The sequence below is a fragment of the Panthera leo genome, chromosome E1 (assembly GCF_018350215.1).
Source record: "Panthera leo isolate Ple1 chromosome E1, P.leo_Ple1_pat1.1, whole genome shotgun sequence".
Lineage (NCBI taxonomy): Eukaryota > Metazoa > Chordata > Mammalia > Carnivora > Felidae > Panthera > Panthera leo.
This window is the reverse complement of record NC_056692.1, coordinates 17181203-17201411: the sequence shown is the minus strand read 5'-3', so window position 1 is coordinate 17201411 and position 20209 is coordinate 17181203. Positions and strand designations below refer to the sequence as shown.

Sequence of the window (20209 nt, the reverse complement as noted above, 5' to 3'; positions counted from 1 at the left end):
AGAGGGAGACACAGAATCCGAAGCAGGCTCCAGGCTCTGAGCTGTCGGCACAGGGCCCGACACGGGGCTTGAACTCACGGAGTGTGAGATCATGACCTGAGCCGAAGTCAGACGCTTAACCCACTGACCCACCCAAGCGCCCCTTTCCATGTAATTTTCACCCATTTCTCTTAATGTTAACATGTTATATAATGTTTTATCAACATTACCTTTATCACAACTAAGAAATCAATATTGATCAAATGATACCATAAACCACATACTCAGAGTTTTCCAGTTTTTAAGACTACTGTCTCTTCTATTTTTAGAATCTGATCCAGAATATTGATTTGCATTTGGTATACCCTCTTTTATTTTTTAATGTTTACTTATTTTTGAGAGAGAGAAAGAGAACAAGCAGGGGAGGAGCAAAGAGACAGGGAGACATAGAATCTGAAGCAGGCTCCAGGCTCTGAGCTGTCAGCACACAGCCCATTGTGGGGCTTGAACCATGAACTATGAGATCATGACCTGAGCTGAAGTCATATGTTCAACCTACTGAGCCATCTAAGCGCCCCTAGTATACCCACTTTTAAATCAAGCTTTATCTTAGGTTAATTAAAAAGTGCAGCTGTTTAATGCAAAACAGTGAGATTGGATCCTTCATACCATATGTAAAAATTCAAAATGGATCAAAGAGGGGCGCCTGGGTCGCTCAGTCGGTTAAGCATCTGACTTCGGCTCAGGTCATGATCTCGAGGTCTGTGAGTTCTAGCCCCGTGTCGCGCTCTGTGCTGACAGCTCAGAGCCTGGAGCCTGTTTCAGATTCTGTGTCTCCCTCTCTCTCTGACCCTCCCCCATTCATGCTCTCTTTCTGTCTCAAAAATAAAAAATAAACCTCGAAAAAAATTTTTTTTTCAAAATGGATCAAAGACCTATATGTAATAGTTAAAACTATAACACTTTAGAAGAAAACATAGGGGTGAATCTGCACAATCTTGGTTTTTGGCAAAGGATTCTTAGATATGACACCAAAAGCATGAGCGACAAAAAAAAGTAGATACAGCCGTCTGGGTGGCTCAGTCAGTTAAGCGTCTTGACTTCAGCTCAGGTCATGATCTCATGGTTCATGGGTTCAAGTCCCACATTGAGCTCTTTGCTGTCTACACAGAGTCCACTTCCGATTCTCTGTCCCCCTCTGTCTCTCCCCTGCTCACATTCTCTCTTTCAAAAATAAATAAAACATTAAAAAATGTTTTAAATACAAAAAACTGGACTTCATCAAAATAAAAAAAACTTCTGTGTTTCAAAACTTTGAAAGACAATCTACAAAACAGGAGAAAATATTTTTAAATCACATATCTGATAAGGGATTTGTCTAGAATATAAAGAACTGTTATAACTCAGTCATGAAAAGACAATTTAAAAATGGGTAAAGGATCTGAATTAACATTTCTCCAAAGAAGATACGCAAATGGCCACGAAGCACAAAAAATGATGCTTAACAGCATTAGTCATGAATCTTGAAAACATTATGCTAAATGAAAGGAGCAAACACAAAAGACCACATATAGTTCCATTAAAAAAATTTAAAAAAATTTTTTTAATGTTTATTTTTGAGAGAGAGAGAGAGACATGGAATCCGAAGCAGGCTCCAGGCTCCCAGATGTCAGCACAGAGCCCAATGCAGGGCTTGAACTTAGGAATCATGAGATCATGACCTGAGCCGAAGTTGGACACTTAATCGACTGAGCCACCAGGCGTCCCCCAAACAGTGTCTTTTTTTAAAAAGTTTTTAAAGCAATGCTGTAGAGGTATAATTTACATACGTGCTATTTATTTTTTTAACAAGTTTTGAGGCATGAATTATGTACCATAAGTTCACCAACTTTAATTGTGCATTCCAATGATTTTAGTAAATAGGAGTTATAGCTGTCATCATAATTAATTTTAGAGTATTTTGACCTTTTGGAATTTATTAAAGTCTAAACTGAAGATCATTTCTTCCACAGGTGATTTGAGATGGTCTTGACCCTTTTATGAACTCAATACTGTGTGTGTGTATATATACATATAGTAAGAGTTTGGCCTTCCTTTCCAAGAGTTAAAAATTGTATTTCTGTTACATTTTTATTACTTTTTTCAGAAGTTCCGTAAGAATGGTAAATAATTGTGATATCATTGTAGCATTCTTAATTCTGATTAGCAGTTGTTTACAATAGACATGATTTGTCATGTTGAGGAATTACCTTTCTCATCTGGGTTTTCTAGGAATTTTACCTTTCCTGCAGCTGAGTACATTTAGCATTCGGCCTTTCCTGCATTTCTAGCATTTATTGAGCATTTACATGATATTTTTCCCCTTTAACTTAAAAAAAATTGAAATGAAGTGTTTTCCTATTATCAGAGTCTTTTTCATTTATATGATTGTAGTATATTTTATCCAAATGAAAATTTCTTTTAATGCCATGTAATATTTGGTTTTTAAATTTTATTTAGAGCTTTTATCTATATTTTCAAACAAAATTGGTACTCTATTTTGTGCTATTTGTGAGGTTTTAGTTATTGGGTTATACTGCCTTCATAAAACTAATGGGATATCTTTTCCTTTGTTCCCACTTATATCTTGGAAAGTTCCGCTGGTAAAACTATTTTCCACTTAAGGCTATTTTAAAGATAATTAATTGGTATTCAATCTGCCACCATTGTTTTTTTTTTACATTTTTTCTTTAGATCAGTTTTATTAATTCTTACCTAGAAAACTGTCCATTTCATTGAGATTTCAAAATCGATTAGCATAGATTTACATATACTAACTAGTCTTGTTTTCTTTCTGTTTATAGTACTATTAAAATTTCTATATTTTTTCTCTCAAGTAGATCACTAAAAATAAACTTGCTTTATTTTTCTTTCCAAAGTATGAGCTCCTGGATAATTTGATAAGTTTTCATATATATTTATTATTTTTTTAAGGTATTTGAAAGCACTTTTGATGTCCTTTTTGACATGATAGCTTATAAATGCTTTTATGCTCAGAGAGATAAATAATTGCCCAGATTTATTGTGTTCATTTTCACAACGGTCCTTTATTTTTTTAGGCACGAGATGTGCGCACCAATGAAGTGGTGGCTATCAAGAAAATGTCTTATAGTGGGAAGCAGTCCACTGAGGTGGGTGAAATATATACATTCTTACTGGTATGTTAGAGAACATACCATACTGGTATGGTTTAAATTAGGGGTAGATGGGAATTCTTTCAAAAACGTAAAATGTACTTAAAGAAAAGTGTAGAAATATTGTCTATCGCAGTGAATTTTCTTTCAGAAACTAAATATACCCATTAAAATTGTGCCTAGAGCCTTAAACAGGACATTTGTGGCATGCCAAAAGCCTTCCAGCTTGTGTCCCTTGCTTTTAATTTTTTAGTATATGTGCTGCTGAAGTGAGCTTATTACTTTTTTAAACTGTGGTTTAATACATAACTCTATCATAGAGAAATTACCAGTTTCTGAGGAGGTAAACTAGAGTAAGATACATTTAACAATAAATTATATTGAGTATAATTTTTTAGTGGTTTAGAAATTGTGTAAGACTTATTTTAAACAAACTTTAATAATCAACAGGCAGTATAGTCTGAAAAATGGGCAGTGTGTAATAATTTGAGAAACAAAAAATAAAATTACTGATTCTACATTGATACCACTTTAGTTCTCTATTACTCAATTAGTTCTTGTCAGATTGTATTTATTCTATTTATTATATGAATTCATTTTATAACATGTAGTTTTTTAAATACAGAATCTTTAGGCTTTAATTTTTAAATTTAGTTATTGTAATTGCGATAAAATACATTTAACAAAATTTAACATTTTAACCATTTTTAAATGTACAGTTCAGTGGCATTGAAGACATTCACATTGTCATGCAGTCATCATGGCCATTCTTCTCCAGAACTCTTTTCATCTTGGAAAACTGAAATTCTGTACCCACGAAACAATAATTCCCCATTCTCTCCTTCCCTTGGAAATCATTACTCTACTTTCTGTCTCTAGGAATTTGACTACTTTAGGTGTCTCACATAAATGAAATCATGCAGTATTTGCCCTTTTGTGAGTGGCTTATTTCACTTAACATAACGTTCTCAAAGTTAATCCTTGTTATAATATGTGTCAGAATTGCTTCCTTTTTAAGGTTGGATAGTTGTCTATATGTGTGTATAAACGACCACATTTTGTTTATCCATCCATTCATTTGTCAGTGGAAACTTAGGTTGCTTCCACCACTTAGTTATTGTGCTGCTGTGAACCTGGATATACAAATACTTCTGTGAATCTCTGCTTTCCGTAATTTCAGGTGTATGCCCAGAGGTGGAATTGCTGGGTTAGTCTTCACTTTTTAAACATTTTGGTTTTCTATACCTTTGGAATCTCTATTTTATGGTAAATCAGGGTTTTGTGAAGATCATACAATGGGTGTGGTAACACTACTGATTATTTCATTCTTCCATTATTTTGATACCAAAAAAAATCTTCTAAAAATTCCTAAAACTCCTAAAAAAATTCCATTTTTTATAAGTTCAGTCTAATTTTATTTGCCGTTTCTATAGCACAACTTCAGAAATAGTTTTCACAGCAGACCGGTACTGTGTTGGAGTCTGTTTGATTAGCTACACCTAGAAGAAAGAATCATTTTAGTGTATCATCTTTTCACATCTAATGCTCCTTCAAGAATGTTAGGAATAGTCCTCATGAAAGTCTTTTCTCCGTTTACAAATACAGGCTTTGTTGTGTTCTGAATTTGTGTTCCAGAGCATTCAAATATGAAATTTAAAGCCCATGAAATATTTTCTGAATTGAAGATCTTGTATCATACACATTTTATATAAAACACTGTACATATTTCACTGTATTTTGTTGAGGACTTGTGAAATAAAATAGGAAATACATGATCTTAAATTTTAGTACAAAACATTCCTTAAAGTTTTCTATTATGCTAGTTTCCCTGCCTTAAGAAATGTGGCCTGTTAGTGGAAAACCTTGAACAAGAGCCAAAAGCAGATTCCTAGTTTCCTTCCCACATCTACTAAACCCTTAGATTCTTTGATTTTTGGACCCAAGGACCTGTTTTTTCAGAGTTGTCTGGTTGCTTCTTAAGAGTAAGTATGTTTAGGATATGATGAAAGTGTCTAAGGTTGTCTTGGAGTAGCTTATGTCCAAAGATTTATCTGTATTTCCTCATAGCTGTCAATGAAGAAGGCTCTTAAGTAAAATTTGTAAGAAAATGTTTTCATACAGCTTGCTTTTTCTGTGAACATTCCTACATAATAACAATTGTTTGCTAGCATTTAGCAAGTATACATTTAGGAATTTAAATAGAACAGTAATTATTTGAGTTTTAAAAACAAACAATCTTAGTATTTGGTACAAGACATAAGCCAGAAACAGAATAGATCACCTTTATGAGATGTAAATTATATGTTAGTAAAGCTGCAAATAAGAAAGGGGAAGCTGAACTGAAGAAAAATCACTAAATATAGCATGTAATTTTTATCAACATCCTTGGTGTGTGGTTGTAAAATTTTAATGATACTCATTGATGATAAATTTGTTCTACCTTGAATAAAATACTTTTATAAATTATATAGAGTTTAAAGTATATAAGTGTGATTTCTTTTAAATTTGTTAGTTTGATATTTAAATATTACAAATAAAGCATTAACCCTGCTTACTCTAGTTATTCCTTTTTTTCTTATATAGCTTTCTAAAGGAAAGCAACTTTTCATAATTCTTTCTTTTATTCCTTTTTTTCTCCCCACAGAAATGGCAGGATATTATTAAGGAAGTCAAGTTTCTACAAAGAATAAAACATCCCAACAGTATAGAATACAAAGGCTGCTATTTACGTGAGCACACAGCATGGGTAGGTGTTTTCTCCCCTTGCTATAATTTAGTTGGTTTTGGTTTAGAATTAATTAATTCAAGAATGTTTCAAAATGGTTGTGTAAAGCCATGCAAAAACACCTTGAAATGTTAGTTCATTCTGAGAGAGGAAGAGCAGCTTTTCTTAGAACTCCTTGGCGATACGAGATAATAGAACTTTTGCAAGTTTACTACAGAGATTTAACTGACTTTTATGTGCATGGTAAACTGCTCTCTGACATTTTTTAGTAGCATCATTTTTCAAATGGTTTATCAAACATTGTAAAAACAATCCTATTATTCAGTGATGAAAGTTAGCATACCTTTTTGACATAAATATATTGTAATCTATTTAACCGCAAAGATCTTGGTGAAGTCTTAGTGACTCTTGGTGAAGTATGAACTGATTATAATTCCTTGGCTGAATAATACTAACTGTAGAGAATTGAGACACTTTATTACAAAGGGTAGAGATTAATTTTGTCTTGTTACCATTGAGGTGACAAAGTAGTAATCTAGCAGTGATATAGGCATAGTAACTGCATTTTTAAAGAGGAAAAGGCCACATTTTCTTTTAACAGAAATGATCCCCAAGGGTAATAATAGGGCCTACCTTATAAGGTGGTTGTGAGGATTAAATTAGTTAATGTACATAAGATACTTGACCCACAGGAGGTGCTCTGCGTTTGCTTTAAAGAAACATTTAAACTGTAACCTAAACTTTGTGCATATAGATCCAGAAGACAGTTTTCCATTTCCTAACAGTAATTCCTAACAAGTAACTATATTCCTTTATAGTTTTAGTTAGTAAGTATGAATGAAATACACATCTTATACATGTAATTAATTATATGTTGGCATAAAAAAATTAATGTATCATTGGCTTAACTCTATCATTTAACAAATTGTTAAATGTATAAATATTTTTTTTTTTCAGGTAAATGATGACTAGTGTGTGTTTGACATCAAACCATGTTCTTGATCTCCTTGGTGAATTTATTTTATCTCGAATAGAATCTTTTTACTAATTTAATGCTTTTATAATTTTTCTTCCTATGTAGCTGGTAATGGAATATTGCTTAGGATCTGCTTCAGATTTACTGGAAGGTAGGTTTCCTTTAATTATTAAGGGTAAAAATTATTAACAAAATAAAATGAGAATTCCGTATGATTTTCTTAAATACTATAAAAGCTTTCCACAAAGAGTAAGAACCTTAGCCTTTTGTAGGTTCTTAGCATGGTATGCACTATTCTGTAGTAGCAAAACTAGGTGAGTTTTCTTACATTATGACTTTGTAACAAGCATTTTTCTTCCTTCTTTGTCATTTAGCTTAATCTGTTCCTTCTGTTCAGAATGAAGATGTGTGAGAATAAAGGGAGAACTTCTCTTCTGTTACTTTTGTTTTTATAATCAACTAATTCTTACATGTTGTTAGCTTAGGGGAAAATTGGCTGTGAACTATTTACTTAACAGCTAAGCACAACTGTAATACTAATTATAAAGTTCAATAGCCTTGTTTTATTGTCTTGGGAAGTAAATCTTCTTGTTAAATGTTAGTTTTCAAAAATAGCCACATATATTAGTATGTTTATCTTTTTGAACAAAAATATTCTGTATAGTAATTATTTTCCAATAAATTCTTATTTGAAGTTCACAAAAAGCCATTACAAGAAGTGGAAATAGCAGCAATTACACATGGTGCTCTCCAGGGATTAGCCTACTTACATTCTCATACCATGATCCATAGGTAAGCACTTTGAAAATTATTATGTATTAGCAGCAAATGGCTTATTGCGTTTATCAACCCTGGAACTTATTAGCCCTGTAAATTGTGTTGGTTGTAGCCAAATAAAAGCATTTCAGAATCTTAAAAACATGTTTTTTAGGTTGTCCTACAAACATTTGATCTCCCTTTAGGTTTATTTTTATCTTTGTCTGCATGTGTTACTGGGTTTTCGGACATATGTGCACTTTATAGATTGTGGTAGGAATTTAATTGTAGCATCATTTAATTTGTAAAATGGAAAAGACATTGGGGATTATATAGTCTTACCTTTTTTGATTTTACAAATAAAGGAATTGAAGCCCCAATTCGTGACTACTTTTTCCGAAGTGCTTACAAAGCCAAATAAACTAGACTAGAACTAAATCTAGGTGTTTTGTCCTTCCAGTAACTGATAATGCTAGAGTTGTGCCATTGATCCCACAACATAGACTGAACACTCTTTATGCTGTTGAGCGTTAATCCTTGATAATCCATAATCATGGGTAATACTTTAAGATTAAACGAACTATTTTAGGGCAGTCTGGGTGGCTCAGTTAGTTAAGTATCTGACTCTTTTGGCCCAGGTCATGATCCCACGGTTCGTGGCATCCACCTTCGTGTCAGGCTCGAGCTTCCATCGTACCACCAGGCTTGTGCTGGCACTGGGGAGTCTGCTTGGGATTGTTTGTCACCTCTCTTTCTGTCCTTCTATCCACTCACATGCTGTCTCACTCTTGCTGTCTCAAAAAAAAAAAAAAAAAAAAAAAAAACACTGAACTTTTATAATGTATTTTTAGCATTGATTTAGGTTTTGTCTATTTTAGAAGGAAACTAGCTTTTTTTTTTCATATATGTGAGCCAGGCAATACATATTAAACTATATAGTAGAGTCACTGTGAGTTAAATGGCTTACCATTTTTTGGATGAGGATAGTAAGGTCCAAGAGAAATCCACATGCTAATAAATAAGTGAATGGAAGAGTTGGAATTAGAAACTAAGGTCTTATCAACATCAAAGTACCTCTCCTCTTTCAAAAAACAAGTGGAAGGATGGTGTACTGGGGTGGCTCAGTTGGTTAAGTGTCCAACTCTTGATTTTGGCTCAGGTTATGATCTTCAAGTTCTTGGGATCCGAGCCCCATGTCCTGACAGCATAGAGCCTGCTTGGGATTCTCCTTCACCTCTCTCTCTCTGCCCATCCCCTGCGTGTGCATGCTATCTCAAAAATAAATAAATAAACTTTAGGGGCGTCTGGGTGGCTCAGTCGGTTGGGCGTTCAACTTCAGCTCAGGTCACGATCTCGCGGTCTGTGAGTTCGAGCCCCGCGTCAGGCTCTGGGCTGATGGCTCAGAGCCTGGAGCCTGCTTCCGATTCTGTGTCTCTCTCTCTGCCCCTCCCCGTTCATGCTCTGTCTCTCTCTGTCTCAAAAATAAATAAACGTTAAAAAAAATAATAAATAAATAAATAAATAAACTTTAAAAAATAAAAAATAAGTGGAAGGAAAAAGATTTATTTAATATTATATCCATTACAATACTATAGTAAGAATTGACAAGTGCTTGGAATTTTTTTTGAAAGGTTAAATGTATGTTATGGTGCCAGTTGGACATATAATCCCATTATATGAATACTCATAATTTTCTTATTTTGCATGAACAGTATGTTTGCTGACTTTAAAAAGTAAGCTTGGAAATAAATTTGGGATCATTGGATACAATATTATCTGTGTGCTTCAGTTTTCATTTCATGTTTAGTTAGGAGAACTATGCTAAGGTTTGGAAATGAGAATAACCTTTAAAAAAATTTCGGGTATGAAATTTCTCTTTCTTTCTTTCATTAAATGGTGTACTCAAATTATATTATTATATTATATTATATTATACTATACTGTACTATACTATACTATATATGTATAGTATATATTATTATGGAGTGGTCAGCTAATTAAATTCCATTTTTAAAACCACTATTTGCAACAATAAACGGGAACTCAAATATAAACTATCCTCTAATTACTTGATTTTTCTGTCTTGTTTTTACTGCCATTTTGTGTTCTCTTTTAGAAAATTGTTACTGTATATTTATATTACTTCCGTATTTCTTGTTTTCTAATGTGGATCTTACATCTCCTTGTCCTAATTGAGAGATTATCCAAGGACTTAATTATTTTGATTTCTCCTTCCCTATTTTAAAAACTTTTATTTGATTTTTATCGTCTCAACATAATCTAATGAAGGAAAGAGAAATAATTTTCTGTGTTCCTTAAACCCAGAGATATCAAAGCAGGAAATATCCTTCTGACAGAACCAGGCCAGGTGAAACTTGCTGACTTTGGATCAGCTTCCATGGCATCTCCTGCCAATTCTTTTGTGGGAACGCCATATTGGTAAGAATAATCCTATTTGCTATTGATCCTCATAATTGAAATAGGCGATGTGTGGTGATACTTTTTCAGATGTCTTATCTTTTTCCTAGTAATATAATGTTATTTTGGACATCTTAACTTTAAACCTAGTTAGTTTCAAATACAGATTTGGAGTGCTGCCCTTGGATCTCCTGTTTTTTCATTTGTCCTCTTGATATTTTCTTCCATATTATAACCTGCATCATATTTTGGGTGTGGGAGTGAAAAAATTCAATGAAATCCAAGTGAGGAGAAAATAGAAATGCTAAGTGGAAATTTCTGTGTGTTCTTTAGATTGATACTGTGTCTTCAGACTAGGAGTATCTGAAGGCTGGTAGCTGATTTGGAGTTTTTTGGTTTTATTTTTAATTATGAAGAATTTCACATACTCATTAAAGTAGACAAAAGTGTAATGAAGCCTCACATACCAGTCACCCAACCCAATAAAAGTCCTGCCCTATGTACTCATTTCTCTCTCCTTCCTCCCCACCTCCCCCCCACCCCCACTGCCAGTTATTATGAAGCAAATTCTAGGCATCATCTATTTTATCCGTAAATAATTCGTTATTAATGTCAGCAAGTTTGAAGGAAATAATTGTCCAGATCTTCAACTCCCACATGTTCTCTGTGTATGGTGAGAGTGATGTCTTAGGTCCACTACATTTTCTTTACCACCCACTTTCCAAATCTCCCTCTCTCACTTTATAAAGGAAGGACTTCTTACCCATCCTGAATATTACAATGATGCATTGGTCTGGGATGTAATAGCCTCACAGCAATAGCAGAAGTACAGTTTGAGAGAATGTATAGTAATTATCAGAAATACTGAAGAGTCAGGATACAAAGTCTTAGCAAGCCCTTGTCCCTTTCGAGTCCTCTTCCTCCCCTTCCTTTTACTCCTTGCTTTTTCTCTCTCCCCAGTTATCTTCTCTCCCTTCTTTTTTTCTAGTGTAAAATTCATAACTGAGATGGCTGTCATAGGGACACATTAACATGTTGGCATTGAAAATGAAGTCAGACTTTTTTGACAGAAAGTGATTCTGATTTGACTAATTGATAGGACAGTGAAGACTGGCTTTGGTAATTTGGCCACACAGCAGTGTGTTGTTGTTACTGCTGTTTAATAAAACAACTCTGTAACTCCACGTTTTAAATATCTTTAAATCACATATATAATATAAAGTATATACATAAGCTGCACATTATATCCTTTGTAGCTATCAAATTATAAAATATAGAGAATGTAAAAGTATACAAGGGGATAAATAGATTTCATAAATTCATTGGAGGTAAACAAATTAAAAACTTGAAGAGTTTTTACTCTTCACTGCTCTAGATGATCAAAAATTTCTTATGTAGAACTCTAGTTTAGATAGAGTCTATTTCCCTTCTATAAAAAAGGGTTCTGTGAGCAAATAATATTTCTTAATGATTCTTCTGTTTAGAAATTAATGGTGAATATTAGATACTAAAAAAGCCCTGAAAAGTTCTACAAATAAAAAACAAAATTACCCTGTTTAGCTCTCCTTAACTTAGTAATTTCCAAACTTACTTCAACATTTTAAAGAACACCTTGGAAACACTCTTCTATTGACCATTGAAAATTTACTTTATTTACATACTTGTTAACTTGTATATAGAGAATTTGGAGCATAGTAACGAGGTACATATTTGGATGTCTTTACACTTACACGCAGACACACACACTCACATACACTGGGGTGTCTGGTGACAATCCTACTGAACATTAGCAACTGTTCTAAGGGTCAGTCTGTGCTTAACACCAAAAACAGATGAAGTATAGTACAATCAAAAAAGTTTAGACTCTAAGGGCGCCTGCGTGGCTCGGTCGGGTAAGCGTCTGACTTCCGTTCAGGTCATGATCTCACAGTTTGTGAGTTCAAGCTCTGCCTCAGGCTCTGTGCTGAAAGCTCAGAGCCTGGAGCCTGCTTTGGATTCTGTGTCTCCCTCTCTCTCTCTCTCTGCCCTTCCCCACTCACACTGTCTCTCCCGCTCTCTCTCAAAAATAAACAGTAAAAAACAGTTTAAAAAAAATGTCTAATTGAAAACATGAATTAATGTTCCATTTTATAACCAAGACACCTACCTGTAAGGTTGATAATTGTGTAAATGTCTTCGTTATGAGCTACTCTAGCCACGTGTATCATGGAGCACTATTCCTATTTAAAAGGAAGACTGACAAACTATTGTTATTCGGTGTTGATTATTGTGGCAGATATTTTCTTAAATGCATGGAGTGAGCTTGTCACATGAAGGAAAACAACTGACAGTATTGTCAATGATGAAATTCCATCTTTCAAGCATAAATCAGACTTTTGTAGTGGGATCCTGAGATCAAAATAGTTAAGACTTACTAGCCCAGGAATTATATAATGTTACAGTATGCAGCCCTGCTCTGGGGCATCCTTTCTTTAGGATGCTGTTACATGATCATGACAAATGGGGAGAGTGAGTCTCACACTATATATGCAATGGTAAATATTTACCTGACAACCTGTGGTGCATTTATTTCTCATTATAAAAATTCTTACATCCAGACATAATGTCTAGAATTCACACAGGTGTTCTCTATCTGGATGGTCATTATATTTTTAAAGAATAGTATACTGGGGCACCTGGGTGGCTCAGCCAGTTAAGTGTCAGACTCTTGATTTCGGCTTGATGACAAGCTGTGATGACAACTCGGAGCCTGCTTGAGATTCTCTCTCATCCTCTCTCTCTGCCCCTCCCCTGCTCGTTGTGCTCTCTCTCTAAATAAATAAATAAACATTAAAAAAAAAAGAATAGTATACCTTTTTTTGCTTTTAATTTAAATGTCATTTTATGTTTTAGGATGGCCCCAGAAGTAATTTTAGCCATGGATGAAGGACAGTATGATGGCAAAGTAGATGTATGGTCTCTTGGAATAACATGTATTGAACTAGGTAAGCATTGTTCCTTAGGTATATTATATTTGCTTTGTTAAATTAAGCCTAAAGTAATTTTGCACTGTGATGCTAATTTTCAGGTATCTATGTCCAATACTTAATATTTGTTAAACATGTAAAATATGTGTGATTACTATATTTACCTTAGGTAGAAAGTGTCTAAAGCATTTATGAATTACTTACCTCTGCCTAGGATACTTCTTACTTTGAATTAAGTATGAGGGTTAGATATTGGACCTCATGCCATATTGTAACAGTTTGATTTTCTGCACACATTTTATTCTGTTGCCCATAAAGGGAGCTATGCTAAAGGTAGCGTGCCATCATTCCCAGGGTGGGACCTAACATTCCCAGTGTAAGTGAGCCAGGTAGATAATTGAACTGTCACTGTAATTGATGATGATATCCATCTTCTTGCTCTTGATTCTCCATGCTTCTCCCCTTCCAGTCCAATATCCTTTCCTTTTTTTTCTTCTTATAAAAGTATTCCAGTCAACTTTATTTAAAAGTGGGAAGGGGCACCTGCGTGTCTCACTTGGTTAAGTGTCAGACTCTTGATCTTGGCTCAGGTCATGATCTCCTGGTTGATGAGATTGAGCCCCGCACTGGGCTGTGGGCTGACAGCTCAAAGCCTGTTTGGGATTCTGTCTCTGCCCCTCCCCTGCTCACGTGCGTGCTCGCTCACTCTCAAAATAAATATATAAACTTAATATAATGGAATCATTCAAAATCATGCACCACCTCTTGAGAAAATGTAACAATGATAAAAATATGTTTTACTTCTTGATATTCCTGCCAAAGATGTATAACTCAAATTTAATCATAGGACAAATTCAAATTGAGGAACATTCAAGAGTCTTGTACACTTCAAAATTGTCAAGGTTGTGACTTCAGCTATTACCTTAAGAGACTAGAAAAAGAGGAGCAAGGTGCACCTGGCTCAGTCAGTAGAGCATGCGACTCTAGATCTTGGGGTCATCAATTCAAACCCCATGTTGAGTGTGGAGCCTACTTTAAAAAAAAAAAAGAAAGAAAAGAAACAGAGTAAATTCAACCCAAAATAACCAGAAGAAAGAGAATGTAAAAAATCAAAGCAAGAATCAATTAAATAAAGTCTCTAGCCAGATTGATCAGGAAAAAAAGAAGACACAAATTACCAATATCAAGAATGAGAAGTGACATCACTACTACAGGTATTAAAAGGATTATAGGAAGGTATTATGAACAATTTTATGTTAATTTAACATTTAGATAAGACTCACCCATTCCTTGATGCAAATGATCAAGGCTTGCTTTTGCTACAGAGGACATTATTGGAACTTTGATTGAAATTTGAATGGGGGTTGAGGATTAGAGGATAGTCCTGTATCAGTATTAATGGTCTGATTTAATTGTGGTGCTTTAGTGGAATGTTCTTATTTATAGGAAGTATACACTGAAGTATTTAGGGGTGGTAGGGCATTAAGCCAGCAACTTAGTATTAAGCCAGCAACGTAGTGTAAATTGACCCACTTGAAAAAGTTCTTTGAGGGGCGCTTGGGTGGCTCAGTCGGTTAAGCCTCTGACTTTGGGTCAGGTCATGATCTCGCAGTTCATGGGTTCAAACCCCACATCGGGCTCTGTGCTGACAGCTCAGACACTGGAGCCTTCTTTGGATTCTGTGTCTCCCTTTCTCTCTGCTCCTCCCTCGTTCATGCTCTGTCTCTCAAAAATAAATAAAAGTTAAAAAATTTTTTTTAAAAAGAAAAAAGAAAAGAAGAGGTTCTTTGAGCTCTACTTGGAAATTTTTTTGCTAAGTTTGAGACTATTTCCAAAAAAAAAAAAAATTTTTTTTAACAGTATTTGCAAGCATGCCTCTATATAACAGGCTCATATTTTATTTTATTTTATTTTATTTTATTATTTTTTTCTTTTTAATAGGCTCATATTTTAACAGGAAAATTTTCTTTCTTTTACAGCGGAAAGGAAGCCTCCTTTATTTAATATGAATGCAATGAGTGCCTTATATCACATAGCCCAAAATGAATCCCCTACATTACAGTCTAATGAATGGTGAGTATTGCTTGGACATATATTACTCAACATTGTATAAATTAAATACTTTTTAAATAATGTTATCAAAATGATTTAATTCAATTAGGTAAAGTGTATTACTTGAAGAGATATTAAATTGGTTTGTTTTACCCTTACATCATGTTTATCCTCTATATATTCTGCTTTTTGTAACATATGTGTAACTCAGTTCAGAAATAAAGAATAGATGAGGCCACAGAGAAGCAAAAAGTATTGCTTTTTATAAAATTTTAAATTTTATTTTTTTCTTTGAACTTTTGAACACATATAACCCTGATTATATAATAAATAGCTTAATTTAAACAGTATTTTATAACTAAAATACATAGATCGCCACAACTTATAGTGGTATTTTTGGGGGGAATGGTTTATAATTTATGAAGTTTAAAGCATAGATAAAATGATTTATCAAAATTATCAGATAATTCATAACTTTGCGATTGTTCTAATTGTTACTATGATAATTTATATTTAGAATGGTTTGTTATTCCATGTTCTAGTGCTTCCTTGATTTGATAAAATTAGCTCATTCATGTAAAGAACTTTATAAAGGACAGATTGACAGTTTTAGAAAACTAGAATTTTTATCATTGATAGAAAATTTTAGTGTATGTATCTAAGTATATTCAAGTATATCTAGCATTTAAAAACTTCTGGGGAGATATCTGAAATGCTAAATACTTTTAAATTGGCAAGTAGTTACATAAATTAGTGAAACTTTATTTTTTTTAAGATTATATATTTAAGGTAGATTTGTGGATCATTGTTACCTGTTTAGAGATATGTAGAAGGAATCTTCTGGCAGAGTTTACCATCATGGTATATGTTAGTAATAAATATATTGAACACAGACTATCGTTACACTCTTTGATACATAGGAATTCAAAAAAGAATTCTTGCCTTCAAGGAATTTAAAATCTTACGTGAATATGGAAAGACAAACATTGATTAAGTAATTATTACTACCTTCCTCACTAAACTCTCATCAGTAACATTGTATAATAATATGTTGCAGACTTCTAGAGCACCTGGGTGGCTCAGTCAGTTATCATGTCACGAGCTCATGGTTCGTGACCTCATTCAATCCCTGTGATGTTAGCATGGAGCCTGCTTGGGATTCTTTCTCCCTTTCTGCCCTCCCCGGCTCATCCTCACTCCCTCTCTTTTTCTCTCTGTCAGAACAATAAGCATTTTTTAAAAATACATTGCAGACTTTTGATGTTTTACAAAATATCTAAATTGATTTTCTGGGCTTAATGGAAGTTTATGCACTTATTTAGGAATACTAAATACTTAGGTGTAAAACTGCTCCCTCCAAAACAAATAGATTGATGTTCTAAAATTGCAATAGAGAAGATGATCCAAGAGGCAAACAAGAAAGAGAGATGGCTTAGAGAAAAGAAACAAAAAATTGAAAAGAATGTTATCTTAAATTTGAATGCAAAGAAGAAAGATTGGCTTCCCTAATTTTGCCTCAATATAGAACAAGTTATGATATTTAAATATGTGGGAATAGGATTTTTTTTTAAGTTTTATTTAAATTCCAGTTAACATACTGTGTAATGTAAGTTTCAGGTGTACAATATAGTGATTCAGCATTTCATACATCACCCTGTGGCTCATCATGACAAGTACACTCCTTAATCCTCATCACTTATTTAACCCATCCCCCCACACACCCCCCTTTTGTCAACCATCAGTTCTCTATAGTTAAGAGTCCATTTCTTGGTTTGAGCCTCTCTCCCCCCCCCTCCCCACTCCTTCCCTCTCTGCCCCGCTTTGCTCGTTTGTTTTGTGTCTAAACTTGTGGGAGCAGGATTTTTTAAATAATCTGTGTAAATTTGTCCTTGGAAAATGGTAAAGATTCATTGGTTGCTTTAAATAGATTTTCATAGATTTATATAAAATATACAATATATTTTATCTGCTTTTTTTTTGATAATTCCTTTTCCATTCCCCCTCCCACCAGTAGGCACATGCCTTGATTTGTGGATGTTTTCTTTAATTAAGTTTTTATTTAAATTCCAGTTAACATATAGTGTAAAATTAGTTCCAGGTGTAGAATTTAGTAATTTGACACTTACATACAACACCTATTGCTCAGAAATATGGAATACTTCATGAATTTGCATGTCGTCTTTGCACAGGGACTATGCTGATCTTCTCTGTATGGTTTGTGGATGTGTTTTAAAAGGAAATAGCAATATGTTCACTTGATACTTTCCTTTACAATAGGTCTGATTATTTTCGCAACTTTGTAGATTCTTGCCTCCAGAAAATCCCTCAAGATCGCCCTACATCAGAGGAACTTTTAAAGGTCAGTTTTACTTGGTCTGTTTTCTACCCTTAAGAAATTAAAATAATTTAAAGAAGGTGTTTTATTCTTTTTTTGATTTTGTGTCAGTATAAAGTATGCTCTACTAATTTTTTACTAAAATGCTCATTTTATATACTCTTCTCTTTTGGAACTTTTCTTAGAGTTTTTTCATTTGTTTTTCCAAAATTAATTAACTGCTGTACCTTGTCTGAATAGAATATATAGTTGTATATTCCATATACTACCAACTGGCCATTTGTAAGTTCAAGAATATATTCATGAGTTATAACTCCATATTTTAATTCATGTGGAACAATGTCATATTTCAAAGTTAGTAAAAACAAAGTTTAACTTTGGATTTAATTTTTAAAAAATTTTTAATGTTTATTTATTTTTGAGAAAGAGAGAGGGTGCGAGTGGGGCAGGGGCAGAGAGAGGGAGACACAGAATCCAAAGCAGGCTCCGGGTTCTGAGCTGTCAGCACAAAGTCCAATACAGGACTCGAACCCATTAACCTTGAGATCATAACCTGAGTAGAAGTCAGATGCTTAACTGAGCCACCCAGGTGCTCTGATTTAAGTTTTATGTCTGCCACACTTTATATATTTATCAGTTGTATATTAAAATAATATGAAAGAAAGAGAAATGGTGTATAATATATCTGTATAATTATTGTGGGAGAAAAGAGCTTTTAAAAGAAACTTAAAAATGCATATCATGTTTCTGTTTCCTTTTTGGAAATAATTTTTCTAACTTGGCAATGAAAATATTCTAAGAATCATGTAAATTCTATTCAGTTTTCAATGTGTTTGGTTACTTAGTTTAAACACATGATTAGTGTATGCTCTTTATTCTCAAAAATTGATTATTTTATTTGGAGGTTGGCCATGTTATTAATAGCAATAATAACATTGTTGAACTTAATATAGTTCCTAAAACATCTAGATAAAGCAGTAGTAGATAAACATCTAGATAAAGCAGGATTTGACTGTCTTCTTGTGCCCCTAAAGGATATTGTTGATTTTTCACTATAAGATTTAAGTAGACCATTTTTACATGAATGTTTTATAATTTCAGAGAGGTTTAATTTATTTTCACTAACACACATCAAAGATACAAAGAAACTGAAATTTGATTGTATTATTTAGAACCACAGTATGTAGAAGAACAATATAGTTTCAGTAATGCTTGTGGGATTTGAGGCAGTAAGTTCATTCATAGTCTCAGAAATGAAAGCCTAGGTAAATAGGTATTTATAATAGTAACAAAAGGCTTAGTGTAGCTAGAAATTATGTTAGTGATAAATAAGCAAGATTTAACATTTATTTATTTTTGGGAGAAAGAGAGCATGAGTGGGAGAGGGGCAGAGAGAGAGGGAGACACAGAATTGGAAGCAGGCTCTAGGCTCTGAGCTGTCAGCACAGAGCCCGACGCGGGGCTCGAACCCACGAGCAGTGAGATCATAACCTGAACTGAAGTTGCATGCCCAACCGACTGAGCCACCCAGGTGCCCCTAAATAAGCAAGGTTTATATGTAGAAAACTACTAAACTTAGAAATTTAAGATTTATTATTTTTGGATAAGAAGACCGAATATTGTAAATCATGATACCTTAACCTTTCTAAGGCTCAGGAAAAAGAATCTGTCTTCTTATACTATAGGCAAAGAAGTGATTTGGTGATGATAACCCAACCCATGAGATGAGACCTGGATATTTGGTGGTTAGATCCCAAGTCTGCATACAGTATTCATTTTGCTAGTTCATAGCATGTATTGGCACAGCCTTACTGAAAATTATAGGAATTATCTATTTGGTACTTTCCCTTTGGTCTAATTATATTTCTGTTGCAGTTCATCATAAAAAGAGCTAATAGAAAAAAATTTTAATTTATGAAGCTATCTCAGAATTAAAAATCTATAGGCCTCGTGTTTTTGAGTTTGAAATAACAATACTTATGACAGTGAAAGTAGAATAAAATATCATATAATTAAAATTCTTTACAGAAGCTTTTTCCTCTTCTGGGGATGGTGTCTTTAGGCATTCAGAATGGTCCAGCATTTGACATACTGTCATAGGCTGTCCTACATACAATATAGGTTCTAACAAAACTAGGCTGTCCTGAACCCCTGGTAATAGAATCTTCTTTATACAAAGAAGGGTGGGAAAGCACCAAAATCCCCATGTGGTGTGTGCCCAGACTGACTTTGAGGAGTTTATGCTGTGACACTTACAGTTCTTATGAGATTATCTAAAATGAAAAATACATCAGCAGGGCCTATGGTGTGCTATATGTGTTTGGGACAGGATCAAGTGTGCTCTCCTGTTGAGGAGCAGAAAATCGTTAAAGTGTTGAAGGCATAAGCACAGAATCAGAAAGCTAAATAAAAAAATGAAGTTTTTTGAGTAGTAAAAAAATCAAAAGGCAAAAGAAATTCTTGAAAGAAGAAATGCTTTTGAACTAACAAAGATAAAAAGTATTACAAGAATTCAAGGACATTTCACAGAACTCAAGGCAAAAGGTTTCTTTCTGCAGTCTGTATGCTGTGTTTGTTTTTTTTTTTTTTTTAATTTTTTTTTTAACGTTTATTTATTTTTGAGACAGAGAGAGACAGAGCATGAACGGGGGAGGGGCAGAGAGAGAGGGAGACACAGAATCAGAAGCAGGCTCCAGGCTCTGGGCCATCAGCCCAGAGCCCGACGCAGGGGTCGAACTCACGGACCGTGAGATCGTGACCTGAGCTAAAGTCGGATGCTTAACCGACTGAGCCACCCAGGCGCCCCTGTATGCTGTGTTTCTATAAATC

At 34.0% G+C, this 20209-nt stretch overlaps 1 protein-coding gene and 2 pseudogenes across 3 annotated transcripts in view; 2 read left to right on the top strand and 1 right to left on the bottom strand.

Annotated features, from left to right (window-relative positions):
• TAOK1 (TAO kinase 1) overlaps positions 1-20209 on the top strand; it is a 143460-nt gene that overhangs the window by 83815 nt on the left and 39436 nt on the right. For 2 of the 3 annotated variants that reach the window (XM_042916444.1, XM_042916445.1), the window contains exons 3-10: positions 3078-3149; positions 5797-5898; positions 6959-7004; positions 7549-7645; positions 9935-10048; positions 12920-13011; positions 14973-15066; positions 17323-17404. In XM_042916444.1, coding sequence (XP_042772378.1) covers positions 3078-3149; positions 5797-5898; positions 6959-7004; positions 7549-7645; positions 9935-10048; positions 12920-13011; positions 14973-15066; positions 17323-17404 — 699 coding nt within the window. Of the gene's footprint in view, positions 1-3077; positions 3150-5796; positions 5899-6958; positions 7005-7548; positions 7646-9934; positions 10049-12919; positions 13012-14972; positions 15067-17322; positions 17405-20209 lie in introns of those variants that run through there. The other variant, XM_042916446.1, reaches the window with a different exon arrangement.
• Positions 17190-17286, bottom strand: LOC122207422 (annotated as a pseudogene).
• On the top strand, positions 18946-19790 carry LOC122206851 (annotated as a pseudogene).